This window comes from Carcharodon carcharias, chromosome 32 (assembly GCF_017639515.1).
Source record: "Carcharodon carcharias isolate sCarCar2 chromosome 32, sCarCar2.pri, whole genome shotgun sequence".
NCBI classification, from domain to species: domain Eukaryota; kingdom Metazoa; phylum Chordata; class Chondrichthyes; order Lamniformes; family Lamnidae; genus Carcharodon; species Carcharodon carcharias.
In genome coordinates, this window is record NC_054498.1 from 28870373 (window position 1) to 28895533 (window position 25161).

A 25161-nucleotide genomic window follows, 5' to 3' on the forward strand; every position below is an offset into this window, starting at 1 on the left:
TAGAGCTTCCTGCTGAACAATTGTCACTTTAAGATTGTGCCCAGAGGAGCACAGTAAAAGCTGCCAAACCGGCTGTGTTTTTCCAGGTATTTTTATTTTTGTTTTGGATTTCCAGCATCCACAGTTTTTTGCTTTTATCCATCATTACTTATTCCCACTGCCTCTCCTCCCCCCACTGACCTTGCCTGAAGGCAGTGACTGTTTGGATTACAGGTTCAAGAGACAGCAGCCGTTCAGTGGTATTGTCCAAACTGCCATTCCTCATGTGCGAACCAAAACAGAGTGTGTGGGAAAGCTATTGAGCTGTGGAAAGCATCACAGCCAAGCCCAGTTATGGTCTTATACCCATCAGAAGTCATTTGATGATGACCGGGAGAGGCACAGCAACCTGGACTGGTATAGCCTTTCTCCGATACTGTGACTAATTGGAAAAGAAAGAACAATTGGATTTTTATAACATCTTTAATGACCTCAGGACATCCTAAAGCTTTTTAAAGTCAGTGAAGCATCTTGAAGTGTAGTCACTGTTGTAATTTCGGAAACATGACAGCCGATGTTCACACAGCAAGATCCCACATGCAATAATATGGTCATGACCAGATCACCTGTTTTGGTGTTGTTAGCTGAGGGATACATTTTGGCCAGGGCCCTGAGATAGCCCTCCTGTTCCTCAAATAGTGTCCTGGGAACCTTTACATCTGCCGAAGAGGTCAGACAGGGCCTCGGATTAGCAACTCATCAAAGACTGCACCTCCGACAGTGCAGAACACCCTCAATACTGCACTGCTTTATGCTTAAATCACTGGAGTGGGACATGAACCCACGACCTTCTGACCTAAGCAAGAGTGCTACCCCCTGGACTATAGCTGGCTGGCACTCCAACCCAGCTCAGTCAGCAGAGGCTTAGCACTAACCACAGAGCCATCCAATGAACCTGCCTGTAGCAAACTGCTAAAGTGTAGATGTCACATATGATCCTAAGGCAGGTAAGAGATGCCTAGGCCTCCACTCGGGTTTCACTACAGGTTCAGTATCCTGGATCTACTCTCAGCCCAGTCATTTATAAAATTAAATGTAGCTCTCAGACAGTGTGCTAAGACTGGAATCTCACTGTGTGGGGAATTACGTGTGTTAGCAGGGCAACTCAAGTACTCTGTGTGACTGATGAACTCTTACTGAAAAGGGTGAACAATAAGAGTGTCACTGCCAGGAATGTCTGAAAGAGTAATCAGCGACTGACCACCCGGAATTTCAGTGAAACATTCTGTAGTCATTTATTATTTTTTTTAAAATTGATTGGTGAAGCTGGTCAGGTATAATCCACCATATATCCTCATTTTCAAATCCCTGGGTGAGTTTGCCTCTCCCTATCTCTGTAATCTCCCCCAGCCCCACAATGCTCCAAGATATCTGTGCTGCACCATTTCTGGTCTCTTGAGCATCGCTGATTTTATTCGCTCCAGTATTACTGGCTGTGCCTTCAGCTACTGGCACCCTGAGCTCTGGGACTCCCTCCCCAAACCTCTCTGGCCCTCCCTCCTTTAAGGCTCCTTAAAAACTACCTCTTTGACCAAGCTTTTAGTTCATGCCTTTTGTGACAGGTTGTCAAGTCTTGTTTCTTTACAATAAGATAAAAGCAAAAAACTGCGGATGCTGGAAATCCAAAACAACAATAAAAATATCTGGAAAAACTCAGCAGGTCTGACAGCATCTGCGGAGAGGAACACAGTTAACGTTTCGAGTCCGTATGACTCTTCAACAGAACTAAGGAAAAATAGAAAAGAGGTGAAATATAAGCTGGTTTAAGGGGAGGTGGGACAGCTAGAGCTGGATAGAGGGCCAGTGATAGGTGGAGATAAGCAAAAGATGTCACAGACAAAAGGACAAAGAGGTGTTGAAGGTCGTGATATTGTCTAAGGAATGTGCTAATTAAGGGCAGAAAGCAGGGCAAGCAAGGTACAGATAGCCCTAGTGGGTGTGGGGTGAAGGTACAGATAGCCCTAGTGGTGGTGGGGTGGGGTGAAGGAATCGAAATAGGCTAAAAGGTAGAGATAAAACAATGGATGGAAATACATTTAAAAATAATGGAAATAGGTGGGAAAAGAAAAATCTATATTAATTATTGGAAAAACCAAAAAGGAGGGGGAAAATCAGAAAGGGGCTGGGGATGGAGGAAGGAGTTCATGATCTAAAATTGTTGAACTCAATATTCAGTCTGGAAGGCTGTAAAGTGCCTAATCGGAAGATGAGGTGCTGTTCCTCCAGTTTGCGTTGAGCTTCACTGGAACATTGCAGCAGGCCAAGGACAGACATGTGGGCAAGAGAGCAGGGTGGAGTGTTAAAATGGCAAGCGACAGGGAGGTCTGGGTCATGCGGATAGACCGAAGGTGTTCCACAAAGCGGTCACCCAGTCTGCTTTTGGTCTCTTCAGTGTAGAGGAAACTGCATTGGGAGCAGCGAATGCAGTAGACTAAGTTGGGGGAAGTGCAAATGAAATGCTGCTTCACTTGAAAGGAGTGTTTGGGCCCTTGGATGGTGAGGAGAGGGGAAGTAAAGGGGCAGGTGTTGCACCTTCTGCGGTTGCATGGGAAGTTGCCATAGGTGGGGGTTGAGGTGTAGGGGGTGATGAAGGAGTGGACCAGGGTGTCCCGGAGGGAACGATCCCTACGGAATGCCGCCGGGGGGATGAAGGGAAGATGTGTTTGGTGGTGGCATCATGCTGGAGTTGGCGGAAATGGCGGAGGATGATCCTTTGAATGCGGAATCTGGTGTGGTGATAAGTGTGGACAAGGGGGACCCTATCATGTTTCTGGGAGAGAGAAGAAACATGAGACGGTCCCCCTTGTCTTCACTTATCACCCCACCAGCCTCCGCATTCAAAGGATCATCCTCTGCCATTTCAGGCAACTTCAGCATGATGCCACCACCAAACACATCTTCCTTTCACCCCCCCGGCGGCATTCCACAGGGATCGTTCCCTCTGGGATACCCTGGTCCCCTCCTCCATCACCCCCTACACATCAACTCCCTCCCACGGCACCTTCCTATGCAACCGCAGAAGGTGCAACACCTGCCCCTTTACTTCCCCTCTCCTCACCGTCCAAGGGCCCAAACACTCCTTTCAAATGAAGCAGCATTTCACTTGCACTTCCCTCAATTTAGTCTACTGCATTCGCTGCTCCCAATGCGGTTTCCTCTATATTGGAGAGACCAAATGCAGACTGGGTGACCACTTTGTGGAACACCTTTGGTCTGACTGCAAGCATGACCCAGACCTCCCTGTCGCTTGCCATTTCAACACTCCACCCTGCTCTCATGCCCACATGTCTGGCCTTGGTCTGCTGCATTGTTCCAGTGAAGCCCAACGCAAACTAGAGGAACAGCACCTCAAGTTCCAACTAGGCACTTTACAGCCTTCTAGACTGAATATTGAGTTCAACAACTTTAGATCATGAACTCTCTCCTCCATCCCCACCCCCTTTCCATTTTTCCCCCTCCTTTTTGGTTTTTCCAATAATTTATATAGATTTTTCTTTTCCCACCTATTTCCATTATTTTTAAATGTATTTCCATCCATTGTTTTATCTCTACCTTTTAGCCTATTTCGATTCCTTCACCCCACCCCCACTAGGGCTATCTGTACCTTGCTCGTCCTGCTTTCTACCCTTAATTAGCACATTCCTTTAGATAATATCACCACCTTCAACGCCTCTTTGTTCTTCTGTCTGTGACATCTTTTGGTTATCTCCACCTATCACTGGCCCTCTATCCAGCTCTTCATGTCCCACCGGCCCCCCTTAAACCAGCTTATATTTCACCTCTTTTCTATTTTTCCTTAGTTCTGTTGAATAGTCATATGGACTTGAAACGTTAACTGTGTTCCTCTCTGCAGGTGCTGTCAGACCTGCTGAGTTTTTCCAAGTATTTTTGGTTTTGTTTTGTTTCTTTACACCCTTGTGGAGCTCCTTGAAATGTTTTACTATGTTAAAGGTGCGAAATAAATGTAAGTTATTATTGCATTGTTTTCCTAGAGCAACTGTTAAGTAGATTTGAGAAGCTGGGTTAGAGATGTACATTTAGTCATTTGGACTAATTTTACAAGAGAAAACAGCACCTGAATCTGTCTGCACTGAGAAATCTCTGTGCAATTGTCAAATTGGCAAGTGTTGGAAATGTTCGGAGGCTGATGGTGTCAATTTGCCACAAAGTCTAATGTCACTATCTTCTCTTGTGTTTTAAAGGAAGTCAGTTCTTGTATTCTACGCATGCTTGGACCCTTCTTAGTGCTGTCGTGGAAAAGGCTTCCGAACAGAATTTCTTACACTTGATGAAGAAGATGTTCCAGGATCTTGGCATGCTCAGAACTGTGCCAGATGAACATGAGCCAATCGTATACAACCGAGCAAGGTAGTGTACCCTAGTGGAGGTGGTGATCTCCTGATTCCTTAGATCAATGAGCAAATGATTTTCATTTAGCCAAAAAATGGCTTTCTGTCTCCTATTTCCCCTGTGGAATAACAATGGGAGTTGGGGAGGAGCAAAGCCAGTGATTATCCAGCTACTGAGCAGTGACTTGTGGAGAAGTCATTGGAGAAGAACAATGGAGAAGGCGAGAGAATGGGGTTGAGAAACTTATCAGCCATGACTGAATGGCGGAGCAGAATCGATGGGCCGAATGGTCCAATTTCTGCTCTTATGTCTTATGGTCTTATGGACTTAAGGCTGTAGCTACAGAGCGAATAAGGAACCGGAACAGTTACCAATTACCTGGTTATAAAACCTTCAGGAAAGAAAGGCAGTGGCATTAATTAGAGACAATATCATAGCTCCAGAGTGTGAAGGTTCAACCAGATATGTGTTCCGATCTTTTAGATTTCACTGAGGAATAGCAAGTTCCCAATGGGAAGGGGTGGGGTAAGGAATGTTCCACAAGAGATGATATTCTACCAGATGGGAATGTTGTTACTGTCCCGCCTCATCTGGCACTTTCCTGTCCTGGGAGGTTGACGAGTTCATCCATTTCCACAGATTATCTGTGAATGATACAACAGTATCTTACATCAGTAACAGCTCCATGCAGATGTTGGAGCCCTTAGGTTCTTGGGTGTCATTGGCTGCACTCCCACAGAGGCGAAGATGTATACAAGCAGCCTGATAGGATGCCATGTTCAGACGGTTGATGATAGGCAGGAAGGTAATTCAGTACCTGAGCATTTTATTTTGCTTCTAGATACTGAAAAGAAGAAAGAATATGCATTTCTATAGCACCTTTCACATCCTCAGGACTTCCCAAAGTGCTTCACAGGCAATGGAGAACTTTTGAAGTGCAGATATTGTTGCTTTGTTGACCAAAAGCAAGATCCCAGAAAGAGCAATGTGAGAAGTAACTAATTAATCTGTTTGGGATGATGTTAACTGAGGGATAACTATTGGCCAGGACACCAGGAGAACTCCCCTGTTCTCCTTCGACTGGGACCATCAGTGCAAAAAGGCAAGCTCAATTTAACTTCTCATCCAAAATGGTAGAGAATATCATCCAAAATGGAAGACACTATCTGGACAGTTTGCTGATAACTGCACACAGCAGCTCTGGCACCCCTTAGGCTGCTGGAGTATAAGGACATGGACATTTTCCTGACTGAACATTTTTAGTTGCAGTCCCTCATCTTGCATTTTTTTCCTCCTGACCTGACAGGAGTATGCCGTCCTTAGTTGCAGTCTTTCCATCATCAACCCTTTCTTGGATATTCTACTGGATTGGTATGCAGATGAGTTCATCAGATTGGGCCATATCCCAAAGAAACTTGATCCACAATAACCTAGATTTCCAAAATGTGTAATTGCCTTCACTAGTAGCAAGAACATGTCAGAAGGTATTATCTTTTCTGTAAATCCTAAATTGTTCCACAACTAAAGTGCTGAATTGTATACATGTATCACTTGGCACCTTCACAACCCTCGACACAGGCATATTGGGCTAGACAGTGGAAAATTATAATGGTTGCCAGTCCAATAAATAGTGAGAGGTTAAGAATAGGCCATTAACATTCTAACGGAGCAACAACTTAAAATCCAATGGATATTTCAAGAGAATCATTCAGTTAGTGACTAGCTGCTGAAGCCATGTCTGCTTGAACTTGAATTCCTGGCTATAACTCAGCCCAAAATCAATATCTTCTGTCAGTTTTTAACAGCAGTGTACTTGAGGTAGATTGGAGAAGACTCCTGGGCATGAATTTCCAGGAGTTCAGTTTATAGAACAGCTAATTGGGTGCGGGTGAATTAAAGATCACTTACAGTGAATCCCTACATAGTGTCCTGGGCAACACCTGAGTGTTGGTTAGTTGAACATTTAACTGGTTGTGAATTCTTGCCATGTGCAAATTACTTTCTTGCCCAATGAGGGCGACGGAAGAGAGAATTGCATTTATATAGCACCTTTCATGAGCTCAGGACATCCCAAAGCACTTTGCAATCAGTTAGTTACTTTCTGAAGCGTTGCCATGATTGTAAAGTAGATGTCAAAAGTAATTAATAAGAACAGCGAAACACCTTGGGAAGCATGTGATAAGGATCTGTGTTTGTGCCAGTTCTCCCAGCAGTGCTGCAGTCAGAATATTCGTGAAGACAAGTGGCTCTGAAGAGACTCGCTGTAATTAACATCTTACTTGAGATGCAAGTTTTGAGTTAAGAGACAAAGCATTTCTTAGAGGTTGTGTTGTAAATGCATCCTCCTTTGAGAGGAGATATCTGTTATTCCCCCTGCCCCAGTTTTTAATCAGACCTCATTGTGTGCAGTCAGACAGGAGCAGAGTGTAGGGGGTGTAAAAGGACTGATATTTGAGCTTGCTGCTATGAATAAAAAATGCTTCTTGCATGATCTCCCTTTTCATGGCTATAATTGAACATGTGCGAGGAGCTTGAAGGTGAGATTCCTTGCCTCATTGCTCTTTAATGAACACTTCAAATGGAGTGAACAAAATGGGGAAGAACAAATTAAACTCCCATTGATTGGAACCAAGCCACAGTATGTCAGACAATGAATTGCATTGAAGTGAACTGATGACTGATTATGCAAAAATGAGAAGAAAGACTCACAAATAGTGTCTTTCATGACTTCAGGCCATCCCAAAGCCCATGAGGTACTTTTAAATCTTGTAGTGTTGGAAGCATGACAGCCAGTATGGGTACTTCCATGCTGTAAAAAGCTTTGATCTGTCAGTTTCTGATTGTCCTTCCATCCATCTCTCTTTCTGTCTATCTAGTTTTTTATAATTTTGTCCAATCATTCTTTCCTCCTCCTCCTCCTCCTCCTCTTCCAGGTAATTATGAATGAACCTGAGGCTACACAAGGGAAGAAGACAAGTGCAGAGAGTTGTTATAGCTTGGAACGCGCTGCTTGCGAGGGAGGTAGAAACAGATTCAGTTATAGAAAGAAAATGGAATAAATTGAAGGGGAAACATTTACAGACCTATAGGGAAAGAGCAGAGAGGAATATGACCAATAGGCTAGCTCTTTGAAAGAGCAGCACAGAATCACCTGGCTTTGTTTGGTGCGCTAAGGTTCTATGAGTCAAACCGAAAGATATTGAAGATATGGACAGGGGTTACGATAGGGATTTTAAAAAATTCTTTCATGGGATGATGGTGTCTCTGGCTGGGCCAGCTTTTACTGTCCATCCCTAGTTACCCTTGGGAAAGTGGTAGTAAACCACTGCAGTCCATGTGGTGCAAATACACCCACAGTGCTGTTAGGGAGGGAGTTCCAGGGTTTTGACCCAGCGACAGTGAAGGACCGGTGATATATTTCCAAGTCAGGATGGTGAGTGGCTTGGAGGGGAACTTCCAGGTGGTGGTATTCCGATCTATCTGCTGCCCTTGTCCTTCTAAGCGGTAGTGGTCATGGGTTTGGAAGGTGCTGTCGAAGGAGCCTTAGTGAATTCTTGCAGTGCATCTTGTAGATGGTACACACACTGCTGCCACTCTGCGTCGGCGGTGGAGGGAGTGATTGCTTGTGGATGGGGTGTCAATCAAGCGGACTGCTTTGTCCCATGTGGTGTCGAGCTTCTTGAGTGTTGTTCACTCATCCAGGCAAGTGGGGAGTATTCCTTCACACTCCTGACTTATGCCTTGTAGATGGTGGACAGGCTTTGGGGAGTCAGGAGGTGAGTTACTCGTCGCACGATTACCAGCCTTTGACCTGCTCTTGTAGCCACAGTATTTATATGGCTAGTCCAGTTCAGTTTCTGGTCAATGATAACCACCAGGATGTTGATAGTGGGGGATTCAGTGATGGTAATGTCATTGAACATCAAGGGGCGATGGTTAGATTCTCTCTTGTTGGAGATGGTCATTGCCTGGCACTCGTGTTGTGCGAATGTTACTTGCCACTTGTCAGCCCAAGCCTGGATATTGCATTTGGACATGGACTGCTTCAGTCTCTGGGGAGTCACGAATGGTGCTGAACATTGTGCAATCATCAGTGAACATCCCCACTTCTGACCTTATGATGGAAGGAAGGTGATTGATGAAGCAGCTGAAGATGGTTGGGCCGAGGACACTACCCTGAGGAACTCCTGCAGTGATGTCCTGGAGCTGAGATGACTGACCTCCAACAACCACAACCATCTTCCTTTGTGCTCGGTATGACATTTTTTTTATCCGTTCATAGGATGTGTGTATCACTGGCTAGGCCAGCATTTATTGCCCATCTCTAATTGCCCTTGTTCAGAGGGTATTTAAGAGTCAACCACATTGCTGTGGGTCTGGAGTCACATGTAGGCTGTTAAGCACGGCAGATTTCCTTCCCTAAAGGACATTAGTGAACCAGGTGGGTTTTTACGACAATTGGCAATAGTTTCGTGGTCATCATCAAACTTTTAATTCCTGTTGAATTCAAGTTTCACCGTCTGCTGTGGTGGGATCTGAACCCAGGTCCTGAGAGCATTACCTGGTTCTCTGGAATACTAGTCCAGTGACAATACCATTATGTCACTGCCTCCCCAGTAGGGAGTTTTCCCCCGATTCCCATTGACTCCAGTTTTGCTAGGGCTCCTTGATGCCACACTTGGTCAAATGCTGCCTTGATGTTGAGGGCAGTCACTCTCACCTCACCTCAGGAGTTCAGCTCTTTTGTCCATGTTTGAACCAAGGCTGCAATGTGGTCAGGAGCTGAGTGGCCCTGGTGGAACCCAAACTGGGCATCAGTGAGCAGGTTATTGCTAAGCAAGTGCCGCTTGATATTACTGTTGCTGACTCCTTCCCTTACTTTACTGATGATGGAGAGTAGACTGATGGGGTGGTAACTGGCTGGGTTGGATTTGTCCTGCTTTGTGTGTACAGGACACACCTGGGCAATTTTCCACATAGCCGGGTAGGTGCCAGTGTTGTAGCTGTACTTGAACAGCTTGGCTAGGGGCACAGCAAGTTCTGGAGCACAGGTCTTCAGTACTATTGCAGAATATTGTCAGGGCCCATAGCCTTTGCAGTTTCCAGCTGTTTCTTGTTATCACGTGGAATGAATCGAATTGGCTGAAGACTGGCATCTGTGATGCTGGGGACCTCCGGAGGAGGCCGAGATGGATCATCCACTCGGCACTTCTGGCTGAAGATTGTAGCAAATGCTTCAGCCTTATCTTTTGCACTGATATGCTGGGCTCCCCCATCATTGAGGATGGGGTTATTTGAGGAGCCTCCTCCTCCAGTGAGTTGTTTAATTGTCCACCACCATTCACGACTGGATGTGGCAGGACTGCAGGGCTTAGATCTGATCCGCTGGTTGATCACTTGATGCTTATGCTGTTTGGCACGCAAGTAGAAATCAAGGGTCCGTACGTGATAGAAATGTTCTCAGGTGCATCTGTTTCAATGTAAGGAGTATTGTCGGAAAGGCAGATGAGCTTAGGGTGTGGATTGGCACGTGGGATTACGACATTATTGCTATTAGTGAGACTTGGTTGAGGAGGGGCAGGACCGGCAGCTCATTGTTCCGGGGTTCCGTTGTTTCAGACGTGATAGAGGGGGAGGGATGAAAGGGGGAGGAGTGACATTACTAGTCAGGGAAAATATCACAGCTGTGCGTAAGCGGGACAGCCCGGAGGGTTCGTCTACAGAGGCCATGTGGTGGAGCTGAGGAATGGGAAAGGTGTGACCACACCAATAGGGCTGTATTATAGACCGCCCAATAGTCAGAGAGAATTGGAGGAGCAAATCTGTAGAGAGATAGCAGACCGATGTAAGAAACAGAATGTTGTGATAGTAGGAGATTTTAACTTTCCACATATTGACTGAGATTCCCATACTGTAAAAGGGCTGGATGGCTTGGAGTTTGTCAAATGTGTTCAGGAAAGTTTTCTAAATCAATATATAGAGGTACCAATGAGAGAGGATGCAATACTTGATCTCCTATTAGGGAACCAGACAGGTCAGGTGACAGAAGTATGTGTAGGCAAACATTTTGGGTCCAGTGACCACAATGTCATTAGTTTTAAGCTAATTATGGATAAGGATAGGTCTGGTTCTCGAATTGAGATTCTAAATTGGAGAAAGGCCAATTTTGTGGAAATGAGAAAGGATCCAGGAAGAGTGGATTGTGATAAGTTGTTTTCTGGCAAGGATGTGTTCAGTAAGTGGAAGGCACTCAAAGGCAAAATGTTGAGAGTGCAGAGTTTGCATGTTCCTGTCAGGATTAAAGGCAAAGTTAACAGGCACAGGGAACCTTGGTTTTCAAGGGATATTGATGATCTAGTTAAGAAGAGAGAGGTGTATAGCAGGTATAGGCAACAAGGAGCAAATGAGGTACTTGTAGAGTATAGAAAATGTAAGAAAATACTAAAGAAGGAAATCAGGAAGGCAAAAAGAAGACATGAGGTTGCTTTGGCAGATAATGTGAAGGTAAACCCGAAGGGTTTCTACAAGTATATTAAGAGTAAAAGGATAGTAAGGGACACAATTGGTCCCCTTGAAGATCAGAGTGGTCGTCTATGTGTGGAGCCTCACGAGATGGGGGAGATCTTAAACAGTTTTTTTGCATCAGTATTTACTCAGGAAACTGGCATAGTGTATAAGGAAGGAAGGGAAACAAGCAGTAGTGTCATGGAACATATAGAGATTAAAGAGGAGGAGGTGCTTGCTGTCTTACAGCGAATAAAGGTAGATAAATCCCCCGGGCCTGACATGATATTCCCTCGGACCTTGAGGGAGACTAGTGTAGAAATTGCAGGGGCCCTGGCAGAAATAGCCACGGGTGAGGTGCCGGAGGATTGGAGGGTAGCTCATGTTGTTCCGTTGTTTAAAAAAGGCTCCAAAAGTAAACCAGGTAATTACAGGCCAGTGAGCCTGACGTCAGCAGTAGGTAAGTTATTGGAAGGTGTTCTGAGAGATCAGATATATAATTATTTGGACAGCCAAGGGATGTTTAAGGATAGTCAGCATGGCTTTGTGCGTGGTAGGTCGTGTTTAACGAACTTTGTAGAGTTTTTCGAGGAGCTTACCAAGAAAGTAGATGAAGGAAAGGCTGTGGGTTTTCTCTACATGGACTTTAGTAAGGCCTTTGACAAGGTCCCACATGGGAGGTTAGTTCAGAAGGTTCAGACACTTGGTATCCATGGAGAGGTTGTAAACTGGATTCGAAATTGTCTGTGTGGGAGAAGACAGAGAGTGGTAGTAGATGATTGCTTCTCAGACTGGAGGCCTGGGACTAGTGGTGTGCTCAGGGATCTGTGCTGGGACCATTGTTGTTTGTTGTCTATATCAATGATTTGGATGATAATGTGGTAAACTGGATCAGCACGTTTGCTGATGACACTAAGATTGGAGGTGTTGTGGACAGCGAGGAAGGCTTTCAAAGCTTGTAGAGGGATCTGGACCAACTGGAAAATGGCAGATGGAATTGGAGGTGCTGCCATGTTGGAGGTGCTGCCGTGTTGGAGGTGCTGCACTGAGGGAGGTGCTGCACTTATGGAGGTGCTGCAGTGTTGGAGGTGCTGCTGTGTTGGAGGTGCTGCTGTGTTGGAGGTGCTGCACTGAGGTAGGTGCTGCACTTAGGGAGGTGCTGCTGTGTTGGAGGTGCTGCTGTGTTGGAGGTGCTGCACTGAGGTAGGTGCTGCACTTAGGGAGGTGTTGCTGTGTTGGAGGTGCTGCCGTGTTGGAGGTGCTGCACTGAGGGAGGTGCTGCACTTAGGGAGGTGCTGCCGTGTTGGAGGTGCTGCTGTGTTGGAGGTGCTGCACTGAGGGAGGTGCTGCACTGAGGGAGGTGCTGCACTGAGGGAGGTGCTGCTGTGTTGGAGGTGCTGCTGTGTTGGAGGTGCTGCACTTAGGGAGGTGCTGTACTTATGGAGGTGCTGCAGTGTTGGAGGTGCTGCTGTGTTGGAGGTGCTGCTGTGTTGGAGGTGCTGCACTGAGGTAGGTGCTGCACTTAGGGAGGTGCTGCACTTAGGGAGGTGCTGCTGTGTTGGAGGTGCTGCTGTGTTGGAGGTGCTGCACTGAGGTAGGTGCTGCACTTAGGGAGGTGCTGCACTTAGGGAGGTGCTGCTGTGTTGGAGGTGCTGCACTGAGGTAGGTGCTGCACTTAGGGAGGTGCTGCTGTGTTGGAGGTGCTGCTGTGTTGGAGGTGCTGCACTGAGGTAGGTGCTGCACTTAGGGAGGTGTTGCTGTGTTGGAGGTGCTGCCGTGTTGGAGGTGCTGCACTGAGGGAGGTGCTGCACTTAGGGAGGTGCTGCCGTGTTGGAGGTGCTGCTGTGTTGGAGGTGCTGCACTGAGGGAGGTGCTGCACTGAGGGAGGTGCTGCACTGAGGGAGGTGCTGCTGTGTTGGAGGTGCTGCTGTGTTGGAGGTGCTGCACTTAGGGAGGTGCTGTACTTATGGAGGTGCTGCAGTGTTGGAGGTGCTGCTGTGTTGGAGGTGCTGCTGTGTTGGAGGTGCTGCACTGAGGTAGGTGCTGCACTTAGGGAGGTGCTGCACTTAGGGAGGTGCTGCTGTGTTGGAGGTGCTGCTGTGTTGGAGGTGCTGCACTGAGGTAGGTGCTGCACTTAGGGAGGTGCTGCACTTAGGGAGGTGCTGCTGTGTTGGAGGTGCTGCACTGAGGTAGGTGCTGCACTTAGGGAGGTGCTGCTGTGTTGGAGGTGCTGCTGTGTCGGAGGTGCTGCACTGAGGTAGGTGCTGCACTTAGGGAGGTGTTGCTGTGTTGGAGGTGCTGCCGTGTTGGAGGTGCTGCACTGAGGGAGGTGCTGCACTTAGGGAGGTGCTGCCGTGTTGGAGGTGCTGCTGTGTTGGAGGTGCTGCACTGAGGGAGGTGCTGCACTGAGGGAGGTGCTGCACTGAGGGAGGTGCTGCTGTGTTGGAGGTGCTGCTGTGTTGGAGGTGCTGCACTTAGGGAGGTGCTGTACTTATGGAGGTGCTGCAGTGTTGGAGGTGCTGCTGTGTTGGAGGTGCTGCTGTGTTGGAGGTGCTGCACTGAGGTAGGTGCTGCACTTAGGGAGGTGCTGCACTTAGGGAGGTGCTGCTGTGTTGAAGGTGCTGCACTGAGGGAGGTGCTGCACTGAGGGAGGTGCTGCACTTAGGGAGGTGCTGCAGTGTTGGAGGTGCTGCTGTGTTGGAGGTGCTGCTGTGTTGGAGGTGCTGCACTGAGGTAGGTGCTGCACTTAGGGAGGTGCTGCACTTAGGGAGGTGCTGCTGTGTTGGAGGTGCTGCTGTTTTGGAGGTGCTGTGCGTTGGAGGTGCTGCACTTAGGGAGGTGCTGTACTTATGGAGGTGCTGCAGTGTTGGAGGTGCTGCTGTGTTGGAGGTGCTGCTGTGTTGGAGGTGCTGCACTGAGGGAGGTGCTGCACTTAGGGAGGTGCTGCTGTGTTGAAGGTGCTGCACTGAGGGAGGTGCTGCACTGAGGGAGGTGCTGCACTTAGGGAGGTGCTGCTGTGTTGGAGGTGCTGCCGTGTTGGAGGTGCTGCACTGAGGGAGGTGCTGCACTCAGGGAGGTGCTGCCATGTTGGAGGTGCTGCGTGTTGGAGGTGCTGCTGTGTTGGAGGTGCTGCACTGAGGGAGGTGCTGCACTGAGGGAGGTGCTGCTGTGTTGGAGGTGCTGCTGTGTTGGAGGTGCTGTGCGTTGGAGGTGCTGCACTTAGGGAGGTGCTGTACTTATGGAGGTGCTGCAGTGTTGGAGGTGCTGCTGTGTTGGAGGTGCTGCGTGTTGGAGGTGCTGCACTGAGGGAGGTGCTGCACTTAGGGAGGTGCTGCTGTGTTGGAGGTGCTGCGTGTTGGAGGTGCTGCTGTGTTGGAGGTGCTGCGTGTTGGAGGTGCTGCACTTAGGGAGGTGCTGCCCATAGGGAGCTGCTGCTGTGTTGGAGGTGCTGCTGTGTTGGAGGTGCTGCACTGAGGGAGGTGCTGCTGTGTTGGAGGTGCTGCACTGAGGGAGGTGTTGCTGTGTTGGAGGTGCTGCACTGAGGGAGGTGCTGCTGTGTTGGAGGTGCTGCACTGAGTGAGGTGCTGCTTTATTGGAGGTGCTGCTGTGTTGGAGGTGCTGCACTGAGGGAGGTGCTGCTGTGTTGTAGGTGCTGCTGTGTTGGAGGTGCTGCACTGAGGGAGGTGCTGCTGTTTTGGAGGTGCTGCACTGAGGGAGGTGCTGCTGTGTTGGAGGTGCTGCTGTGTTGGAGGTTCTGCACTGAGGGAGCTGTGTTGGAGGTGCTGGACTGAGGGCCGTGCTGCTGTGTTGGAGGTGCTGTTGTGTTGGAGGTGCTGCTGTGTTGGAGGTGCTGCACTGAGGGAGGTGCTGCTGTGTTGGAGGTGCTGCACTGAGGGAGGTGCTGCACTTAGGGAGGTGCTGCACTGAGGGAGGTGCTGCTGTGTTGGAGGTGCTGCCGTGTTGGAGGTGCTGCACTGAGGGAGGTGCTGCTGTGTTGGAGGTGCTGCTGTGTTGGAGGTTCTGCACTGAGGGAGCTATGTTGGAGGTGCTGCACTGAGGGAAGTGCTGCTGTGTTGGAGGTGCTGCACTGAGGGCCGTGATGCTGTGTTGGAGGTGCTGCTGTGTTGGAGGTGCTGCACTGAGGGAGGTGCTGCTGTGTTGGAGGTGCTGCTGTGTTGGAGGTGCTGCACTGAGGGAGGTGCTGCTGTGTTGGAGGTGCTGCTGTGTTGAAGGTTCTGCACTGAGGGAGCTATGTTGGAGGTGCTGCACTGAGGGAGGTGCTGCTGTGTTGGAGGTGCTGCACTGAGGGAGGTGCTGCTGTGTTGGAGGTGCTGCTGTGTTGGAGGTGCTGCACTGAGGGAGGTGCTGCACTGAGGGAGGTGCTGCTGTGTTGGAGGTGCTGCCGTGTTGGAGGTGCTGCCGTGTTGGAGGTGCTGCACTGAGGGAGGTGCTGCCGTGTTGGAGGTGCTGCACTGAGGGAGGTGCTGCTGTGTTGGAGGTGCTGCTGTCTCGGAGGTGCTGCACTGAGGGAGGTGCTGCACTGAGGGAGGTGCTGCTGTGTTGGAGGTGCTGCCGTGTTGGAGGTGCTGCACTGAGGGAGGTGCTGCCGTGTTGGAGGTGCTGCACTGAGGGAGGTGCTGCTGTGTTGGAGGTGCTGCCGTGTTGGAGGTGCTGCCGTGTTGGAGGTGCTGCACTGAGGGAGGTTCTGCCGTGTTGGAGGTGCTGCACTGAGGGAGGTGCTGCACTGAGGGAGGTGCTGCTGTGTTGGAGGTGCTGCTGTGTTGGAGGTGCTGCCGTGTTGGAGGTGCTGCACTGAGGGAGGTGCTGCCGTGTTGGAGGTGCTGCACTGAGGGAGGTGCTGCTGTGTTGGAGGTGCTGCTGTCTCGGAGGTGCTGCACTGAGGGAGGTGCTGCACTGAGGGAGGTGCTGCTGTGTTGGAGGTGCTGCCGTGTTGGAGGTGCTGCACTGAGGGAGGTGCTGCCGTGTTGGAGGTGCTGCACTGAGGGAGGTGCTGCTGTGTTGGAGGTGCTGCCGTGTTGGAGGTGCTGCCGTGTTGGAGGTGCTGCACTGAGGGAGGTTCTGCCGTGTTGGAGTTGCTGCCGTCTAGACGATACCATAAACTGCGCACCCCAGCTGCCGCTAGGTGGATGTAAAAGATCCAGTTGCCGTTTCGAAGAGGAGCAGGGGAGTTTTCCCCGGTGTCCTGGCTGATATCTGCCTCTCAAAACATCACAAAGACTGAATTTCCGGTCCTTCTCACACTGCTGTCTGTGGGAGCTTGCTGTGCATGAGTTGGCTACTGTGTTTCCTACAATTCAGTCGTGACTATACTTCAAAAGTGCTTCATTGACACGTTGACAGGTCCTCAGGTTGTGAAAGGTGCTTTATAAATGCAGCATCAAGAATTATCCAGCCTGTGCTGGTCTTCGAACGTGCTTCCCAATTGGTCCTTTGCGGTTTGTCCAAACTCCTGATTTTAAATTCTTTCACATGAGTAACTAATATTAACCTGACAGAAACTGCCGGAAAGCAAGTTTCCAATTGCCCTTTTATTTGTTAAATCGGGTTGATGGGTGAGTTTTGCTGCATTAATTTCAGGTCTTTATTGTGAATTCGAGCAGCCGATCTCAGTGCTGCCATAGAGCACCCCCTGCTGCTGGCCGCTAATTACTACAACCTCATTTAGGATCTTGTTTCAAATCCAAACCAAATGTTTACTCCTAATGTTCGGCCACCTTTTCCCCAAAGTTATAGAATCATCAAATGCTACAGAATGAAGGAGACCATTCAGCCCACTGAACCTGTTTGAAAGAGCTATCCAGTTAACCCCATTCCCCTCCGCTTGCCCTAATATCTCCTCTACAAACATTTATTCCATCCTTTTGCAAGTTATTATTGAATCTGCTTCCATCACACTTTCAGACAGCGCATTCCATTTCCTAATGACTCATTGTGTAAAACAATTTCCCTTGTCTCCCCAATTCTTCTGCCGATTATCTTAAACCGGCGTCCTCTGGTTACCGGCTCTTCTGTTTCTCTATCAAAACTTTTCAGAAGTTTTAAACATCTCTGTCCAATCTCCTCCTCACCTTCTCTGTTCAAACAGCCTCGGCTTGTCCATTCTCTTTACCTCAGCGAAGTCCCTCGTACCTGGTACCATTCTGATAAATTCCCTCCCCATACTGTCCCAGGATCATCCTTCCTCAAGGCGGGTGCCTGGAACCGGATGTTGTATTCTAGCTGAGGCCTAACCAGCTCTTTGTATTTGGCTTTCTGTCACCAGTGGTTTGGAGTTACAACTTATACATAACAGGGTGTTAAAAAGCCTATAAAAAATAGTAACTTGCTGAAAACAAATGCCTTCAATTGACAATACCCTCAGCAGTGTTTACCTAATTCTTCCTAAGGAATCCCCACACCCTGTCCCCTGACCTACCTATTCTACCACACACTGGCTTCTCAGTTCTAAACTCTGTACCTTCGTGTATCTCAGATTTGACCCATCAATCCAATGTAAAATGTACCATGTCAAATAATTAGCTGACCCCCTGTGGCACTGCTCCCAGATGACCCAGAATCTGGAATATGCTTTTGATCTTCAGTTGCTAAGATGGAGCTATGTATTATAGTCTCTGTAAGGTCTCTTATACAAACACTTCCTGTGGAGAATCAACCTAAATTAATACAACCAGAAGTCAAGTTACTGATTGATTATTGAGGGATATTCCTGTAGTCTGGCTCCTTCACCAAGACTGCCTATTTTCACCTCCATTATATCGCCAGACTGTGTGCTGCTGAAACCCTTCTCCATGCCTTTGTTACCACGAGATTTAACTATTCCAGTGCACACCTGGCAGGTCTCCCATATTCCACCCTACATGAACTCACCCGAAACTTTGCTTCCTGTGCTCTAACTCACACTCAGTCCCTTTCACTCACCGCCCCTGTGTTCGCTGACCTACACTGAATCCAGGGCAGATTTTAAAATTCTCATCCTTGTTTCAAATCCTTCCATGGCCTTGCTCCCCCTCCAGCCCCACAACCCTCTGAGATCTCTGCACTCCTTCAATTCTGTCCTCTTGAGCATCCCTGATTTTAATCGCTCCACCATTGGCTGCCTGCCTTCAGCTACCTGGTGGGTCCTAAGCTCTGGAATTCTATCCTTAAACCATTGTGCCTCTCACCGTCACTCTCCTCCTTTAAGATGCTCCTTATTAACTACCTCTTTGGTCATCAGACTTAATATCTCCTTATATGGCTCAGTGTAATATTTTGTTGATGATGCTCCTGTGAAGCATCTTGGGTTATTCCACTAGATTAAAGGCGCTATATTAATACAAGTTGTTGTTGGGACACCCTAGACTTGTGAAAGGTCAGCCTTTCCCTCACCTCCATTTTCTTTCTCACATGGGAAGAAAGCCATGGCCTTTAGCAGATTCAGCGCTGAGAGAAATTTACAGGCCCCTTAAACTGATGAAGTACATTTATTTTCGGAGTGTTATGGGGTGTGTGGAGGTCTTGTGGCTCAGTGGGCACCATCCCCAGCTCTGAGTGGGAAGCTCCTTGTTCGGGTCAAAGGGCCAGTCCTGATTCAATCCCCATTCGGCTAGGATGGATTCGGGACCTGCCTCCTTGCCTTAACCATGGTGGTGAGAGTGGCACTGTGGGTCAGACCTGACCTCGAACTGAGAGACCAGAATAACGAGGCTCATGGTGGATATATCCTCAACAGTCTCTGCGTTGTGTAGCATTTCCACTGTTATAAATATTTTGCAGATACGTTGCGATCAGTTCTGCAGGGAGAATCTCTGGAGTACATTGGGCTGGGATCTCTCAGACTGTATACTATTTGTGCTGAGATTGTTGTAGCCTCTCATTCATGTCTTGTGATTTACTGTAACTCTGAGCAGAGATAATGACTGCATGCTGCTTTGCTCCCAGCCCAGTTTAATGTTACAAAGAGGTAACAACACTACTGCTAAACAATATTTTTATTTACTGAATACAAGCTGCTAATTGAATTGTGAAAAGATTAGAGAGGCTTTGCACAGCCTCTGTGTGCGATTATTTAAACAGAAACAATGTGCAGGGTTACGGGGAAAAGGCAGGAGATTGGCACTAAATTAAAATGCTCAGAGAGCCGGTGCAGACACAATGGGCCGAATGGCCTCCTTCTACACTGTAAAAGTTTTGTGATTCTATAACTGCCTCCTTGGCTCATTAACTCAGTTGGTAGACAATGGGACTCTTAATCCCAGGGTCATTGTTTCAAGCCCCACATTGGGAGATGAATTATTTTCTTAAATACTTTGTTCAGGATACTTCTTTAGTCAATTTTTATTAAGTTTGTATTAAGTTTCTTATTATAATCAATCCTCTACAGTCTGAGTTTATCGCAGTTTGGGAATCTCATTTGCTGAAATTTCCTGTTATATATCTTCATCATTTACCGAATTGTCAGGAGTTTAACAGAGGGGAGAGAAATGTGGACTAGATACAAGAACTTGCAATTAAGGACTACACAGACTGAAAAATGGGTAACTTGAACTTTATTGCAGGCAGCTGACAACGAATCTGTGTATGTTCAGGAAGTGCCCCCCTGGTGCTGTGGAATGAATAGCTGCTCATCAAATCTTGGAAAATGATTCATGTTGCAGAGAATTGAAACTTTCCTCAGTTTGTCTAGAAAATACACAGACTGTGGCTTAGTTCTGTAAAGCGAGGTCTCAAATATAAGGTCAAAGTGGCTTTGATCTTTTATATTTGATCTTTCTCATCTTAGAGATAGGCTTTGCCCATTTGAGTTGATCCTCATCTCATTACAGTTTTTACAGATTCATCAGGATGATGCAAAGAATTGTGAACTATAGTTCAGGAGAGTTTTAGAATATGGCAAATATTTCCTTCCACTGGAGTGGTGAAAGCGGAAGGAGATTTAGTCAGGAGTTTAGAAAATCCTTTGGAATGTTAATGAATAGGGAAAGATTGTTTCCTCTGGTTGGGAAGTCTGTGATGGGTGGGGGTTGGGGGGGTCATTTATTGAAAATGATCACCAAGGGGCTGTGGGGATAGATTAGGAGAGATTTCTTCACACAGTGGGTTATCGGAGCCTGGAATGTTTGAGATAGACAGGAATCTGTTAAGGGTAATTTGGATAATTTATCGAAGCAGGGGAAGATTCATTGAAGGGGGAAGCTCGATAATTACATGAAGGAGAAAAGAATAGAATACTGATGGCGTAAGATGAGGAGGGATGGCAGGAGGTTCATAAACATTGGTCTAGACTAGTTGGACTGAATGGCTTGTTCCCCTATTGTGCATTCTTTGGAATGGGAGAGAGCTGGGCAGTGGAGTTAGGTTTGGATTGGTGTAGGAAAGAGCCAGCACATAAACAATGAGCAGACTGGCCTCCATTTCTGCTGTAAACTTCTGTTTTATTCATTTTAATACCCAAAGGGGGCTAAGGTTACTCTGTTAATTCCTCTTGCCCCCAGGGAGTTGGCTGGTGAGAAGGAATTGCAAAGGAAAGTCTGCCTGGGTTGGAGGTGTATTCTGCAATCCACTGTTGTCCACCTTTCACAGATATCAGAGCCCATCAGAGGTGGGGATGTGTCTTCATCCCTGAAGCTTCAGTAGCTGGGGACGTGTTTTCAGGCATTGTTAAAGTCATTTTTCTTTCACCAATTTATCCACCAAACCTTTCAGATTTTGGTTTTGATTTGGGCCAGACTGATCCCAACCTCAATAATTCTTCTGTTTTACACGGTGAGTTGTTATGTCCTGGGGTGCTCTGCCTAGAGCAGATTAATTGAGTTACACTGAGGCAACAGCACAGAAACAGGCCAACTGATAGATGCTGGCATTTCTGCTCCACACATCTCCCCCCCACGCCTCTTCATCCCACCCTGTCAACAAGTCCTTCTGTTATTGTCACCCTCATGTACTCACCTGACTTATCCTGTGCTATTCACCTCAACTACTCCCTGTGGTACCAATAGTAACTCTCAGAGGGAATTGCATATATACTTGAAAAGAAATACATTGCAGGGTAATGGGGAAAGCGAATGGGGAGTGGGGTAGTTCTCTCAAAGAGTCTGCATAGGCACAGCGGACTGATTACTCTCCTCTGCTGTTTGGCTCTATTAGTTGACATCGGCCACTGCTCTGACTGGTGTATTTTAAGCTGTGCGCTCACTGGGTAAGTGATGTCATCGAATGTGACATCCTGACGCTTCGATCCTAATGCTCAAATTCAAATTCTCAGCGAGTTGAGACCCAGAGTGGGTTCAGCAGTTACAATTCAGTTAAGATCACCCTGGGATGTAGTTAAGATCACCCTGGGATGAAGTTAAGATCGCCCTGGGATGAAGTTAAGATCACCCTGGGATGTAGTTAAGATCACCCTGGGATGTAGTTAAGATCGCCCTGGGATGAAGTTAAGATAGCCCTGGGATGAAGTTAAGATCACCCTGGGATGTAGTTAAGATCACCCTAGGATGTAGTTAAGATTGCCCTGGGATGAAGCTAAGATAGCCCTGGGATGAAGTTAAGATAGCCCTGGGATGAAGTTAAGATCACCCTGGGATGAAGTTAAGGTCACCCTGGGATGAAGTTAAGGTCACCCTGGGATGAAGTTAAGGTCACCCTGGGATGAAGTTAAGATCACCCTGGGATGAAGTTAAGATAGCCCTGGGATGAAGTTAAGTTAGCCCTGGGATGAAGTTAAGATCGCCCTGGGATGAAGTTAAGATCGCCCTGGGATGTAGTTAAGATCGCTCTGGGATGAAGTTAAGATCACCCTGGGATGAAGTTAAGATCACCCTGGGATGAAGTTAAGATCACCCTGGGCCAAATTAACGTCGAGAGCAGAATCTTGTTTAGGTTTTGGAGAGCCGGTGAGAGAGCCGGTGAGAGAGCCAAGCTGTCGCTTTTCGGAAGGACCTTCCAGAACACCAGCCAATCAGCCAGGAATCAAGACCCGGGCGGGGGTTGTGGGGTGCAGAGTGTCGCCAACTGAGCTGCCTTTCATGCACACCACATGGAGGCCCCAGGATGGGAGGTGGTAATGGGGTATGGGGGCTGGGTTCCATGGGGGAGGAGGCATGAGGAGTGGGCTTACCTTGGGGGCAGGGAAATGATCCCTGATTGGGCCCATGGCCTGTGAGGGATGCACCTTGTCCTTTCCTGACCTACCAGGCCCCAGCCCCATGTCCCTCACTGACCTCCTCCCACCAGCATAAAAATTGCAGCTTGGTGGGGAGCGGTTCTTAAGTGGGCATTAATTAGCCATTAAAAGCCCCAATTGGGGCCAGGGCAGGTCTCAACACTCCACCCTCCCCGCCAGGTGGCAATAAGGTGTAGCAAGGACACCCCCTTTATATTTTTTTACCTCTGACGATAACGTGTATCTTAGCTGCAAACTTAATGAAGGGGATAATATTAGTATAAATAATGGGTTAGCCACTCGAGACAGCAAAGGAACAAATCTGGATGAAAGACATGCAGTAACTATTGGGAACCTGATTCAGTGATGGGGAGTGGGCCTATTATATTCTAACAGCCTTAAAGGCGGCGAGTGTGTGAGTTTCACATGAGCACCAGGCATTCTCACTCCAGACATTGTGTCTGACCAAAGGAGCTGGTTTAGGATGTCGAACAATAAATGGGCGGATTTGAAGAGTCTTAGGGACCCTCCAGTGTACCTCCTGGCCTCACACTGCCTAATCCTGGTGCCCAGTTTAACTCTGACCTGAGAACTGGGCACTCCCTCAGCACTGACCCTCCGACAGTGCGGCGCTCCCTCAGCACTGACTCTCCGACAATGCAGCACTCCCTCAGTACTGACCCTCCGACAGTGCGGCACTCCCTCAGCACTGACCCTCCGACAGTGCGGCACTCCCTCAGCACTGACCCTTCGACAGTGCGGCGCTCCCTCAGCACTGACCCTCCGACAGTGCGGTGCTCCCTCAGTACTGACCCTCCGACAGTGCGGCGCTCCCTCAGTACTGACCCTCCGACAGTACGGCGCTCCCTCAGTACTGACCCTCCGACAGTGCGGCACTCCCTCAGCACTGACCCTCTGACAGTGCCGTACTCCCTCAGTACTGACCCTCCGACAGTGCGGCGCTCCCTCAGTACTGACCCTCTGACAGTGCGGGCTCCCTCAGCACTGACCCTCCAACGGTGCCATACTCCCTCAGTACTGACCCTCCGACAGTGCGGTGCTCCCTCAGCACTGACCCTTCGACAGTGCGGCGCTCCCTCAGCACTGACCCTTCGACAGTGCGGCGCTCCCTCACTACTGACCCTCCGACAGTGCGGCGCTCCCTCTGTACTGACCCTCCGACAGTGCGGCGCTCCCTCAGCACTGACCCTCCGACAGTGCGGCGCTCCCTCAGTACTGACCCTCCGACAGTGCGGACTCCCTCAGTACTGACCCTCTGACAGTGCGGCGCTCCCTCAGCACTGACCCTCCGACAGTGCGGCGCTCCCTCAGCACTGACCCTCCGACAGTGCAGCGCTCCCTCAGTACTGACCCTGCAACAGTGCGGCGCTCCCTCAGTACTGACCCTCCAACAGTGCCGTACTCCCTCAGTACTGACCCTCCAACAGTGCCGTACTCCCTCAGTATTGCTGTGGGTTTGTCAGCCTGGATTATGTACTTCAGTCTCTGGAGTGAGACTTGAACCTACTGAATCCAACGTGAGATTAACACCAAGTGAGACACAGTCGAGTCACCCAGTTCTAATATTGGCATGTCCTGAAGTGGTTTGTAGAAATCTGCTGTCTGTTTAAGGTATGATTGAGCTTTCTCCATTTTTGTTTTGTGATAGGTATTATGTTTACAACAAGAATGGGCATCTGGTGAACTCCCCATACGTGGACTGCTCCTACAAATGGGCTGGAGGTGGGTTTCTCTCCACCGTCTGTGACCTGCTAAGATTTGGCAGTGCCATGTTGTACAGCTACCAGGCTGAGCGGCTGAAGGATGGGAATCGGACCCTGCTCCCAGGCTACCTCACACCGGCCACCATGAGGATGATTTGGTCCCCAGTGGGAAAGACGGAATTGAGCTGGGATAGAGAGGGCAGGTACGCTATGGGCTGGGGCATTGTGGAGCAGAGCCAGCAGTGTGGGCAGTGCCGGCACCAGAGGCACTACCTCACCCACACGGGCGGGGCAGTGGGGGCCAGCAGTGTCCTGCTGCTGCTCCCCGAGGAGCCCCCAGACTCTCCTGCTGGACCCTCAGGGGCGAGGGTCCCTCCGCGGGGGGTAGTTGTGGCCATTCTCTGTAACCTGCAGTCTGTTGGCCTCAACCCCACAGCTCTGAACATCGCCTTAGAGTTTGAGAAGGTCAGGACAGCTCAGCCTCCCTGTCCCACCTCTGACCCTGACTACCCCAGCCCAGCCGGCTGACCAAGCATAGGGCTCGGAAACACCTCCAGGACGGGACTGAGTCTGGATTCAGAGCTGCACTGGTCTGTAGGTTGCCAACTCCAATTGGACTCATTCCTGGAATTTGACCCACACAATCCCTCACCTCCAGCAACTTTTTACTCCACATCTCCAATATTTTTATAACTAATAAGATCTCCAGATAATTTTTTCAAAGACCTTTTTTTCCTCCCTGGGGTCTCTGGGAGATGAATCTTTAATTCCTGGAGACTCCAGGACAATCTTGCAGAGTTGGCAGCCCCTTTTGACCTGGAATCATTCCTGTAAACAATGATATGAGATTTTTTTCTAACTGCATTTCAGCCCTATCAGGTTGAGGAATTTTACTGAACAATTTTATAAAAAACTTTTCCCAAATAATGTGCAAAAATATCTTTTTAACCCTTTTCAACAGTTTTGTAAAAAATGTGAACTGTATTTTATAAACAAGAAGATATAAGTCCCAGGCACTGGAACATTCCAGTGAGCTGCCAGAGAAGCTGCTTCACTCCGGATTCTGTCCCAATGGCTCGGATTCCCACTGGGGAATTCTCTTAATTTTTCTGTGAGAAACGTTTATCTTCACAACTCATTAAAGCTTTTAACTTTCTGATATTGAGTGTTGTTAAGTGTATTGTATGCTGTTATCACAGTGGCAAACTGGTAATGTCACTGGGCCAGAGAACCAGGCCAATCCTCTGAGGACACAGGTTCAAATCCCACCACAGCAGCTAAATTTGGTTAATTGGGAAATGAAAAACTATGGTGACTATGAAACTACCATTCATTGTTGTAAAAACCCATCTGGTTCATTAGTGCCCTTTAGGGAAGGAA

The 25161-nt window shown here is 48.4% G+C and overlaps 1 protein-coding gene across 1 annotated transcript in view; it reads left to right on the plus strand.

The window, feature by feature from the left end:
* The window catches only part of lactb (lactamase, beta), an 85765-nt gene extending 60825 nt beyond the window's left edge, over positions 1-24940 (plus strand). Inside the window, exons 5-6 of the mRNA XM_041178540.1 lie at positions 4242-4407; positions 23727-24940. Coding sequence (XP_041034474.1) covers positions 4242-4407; positions 23727-24309 — 749 coding nt within the window. The 3' untranslated portion in view covers positions 24310-24940. The remainder of the gene's footprint in view (positions 1-4241; positions 4408-23726) is intronic.
* The last annotated feature ends 221 nt before the right edge of the window (positions 24941-25161 follow it).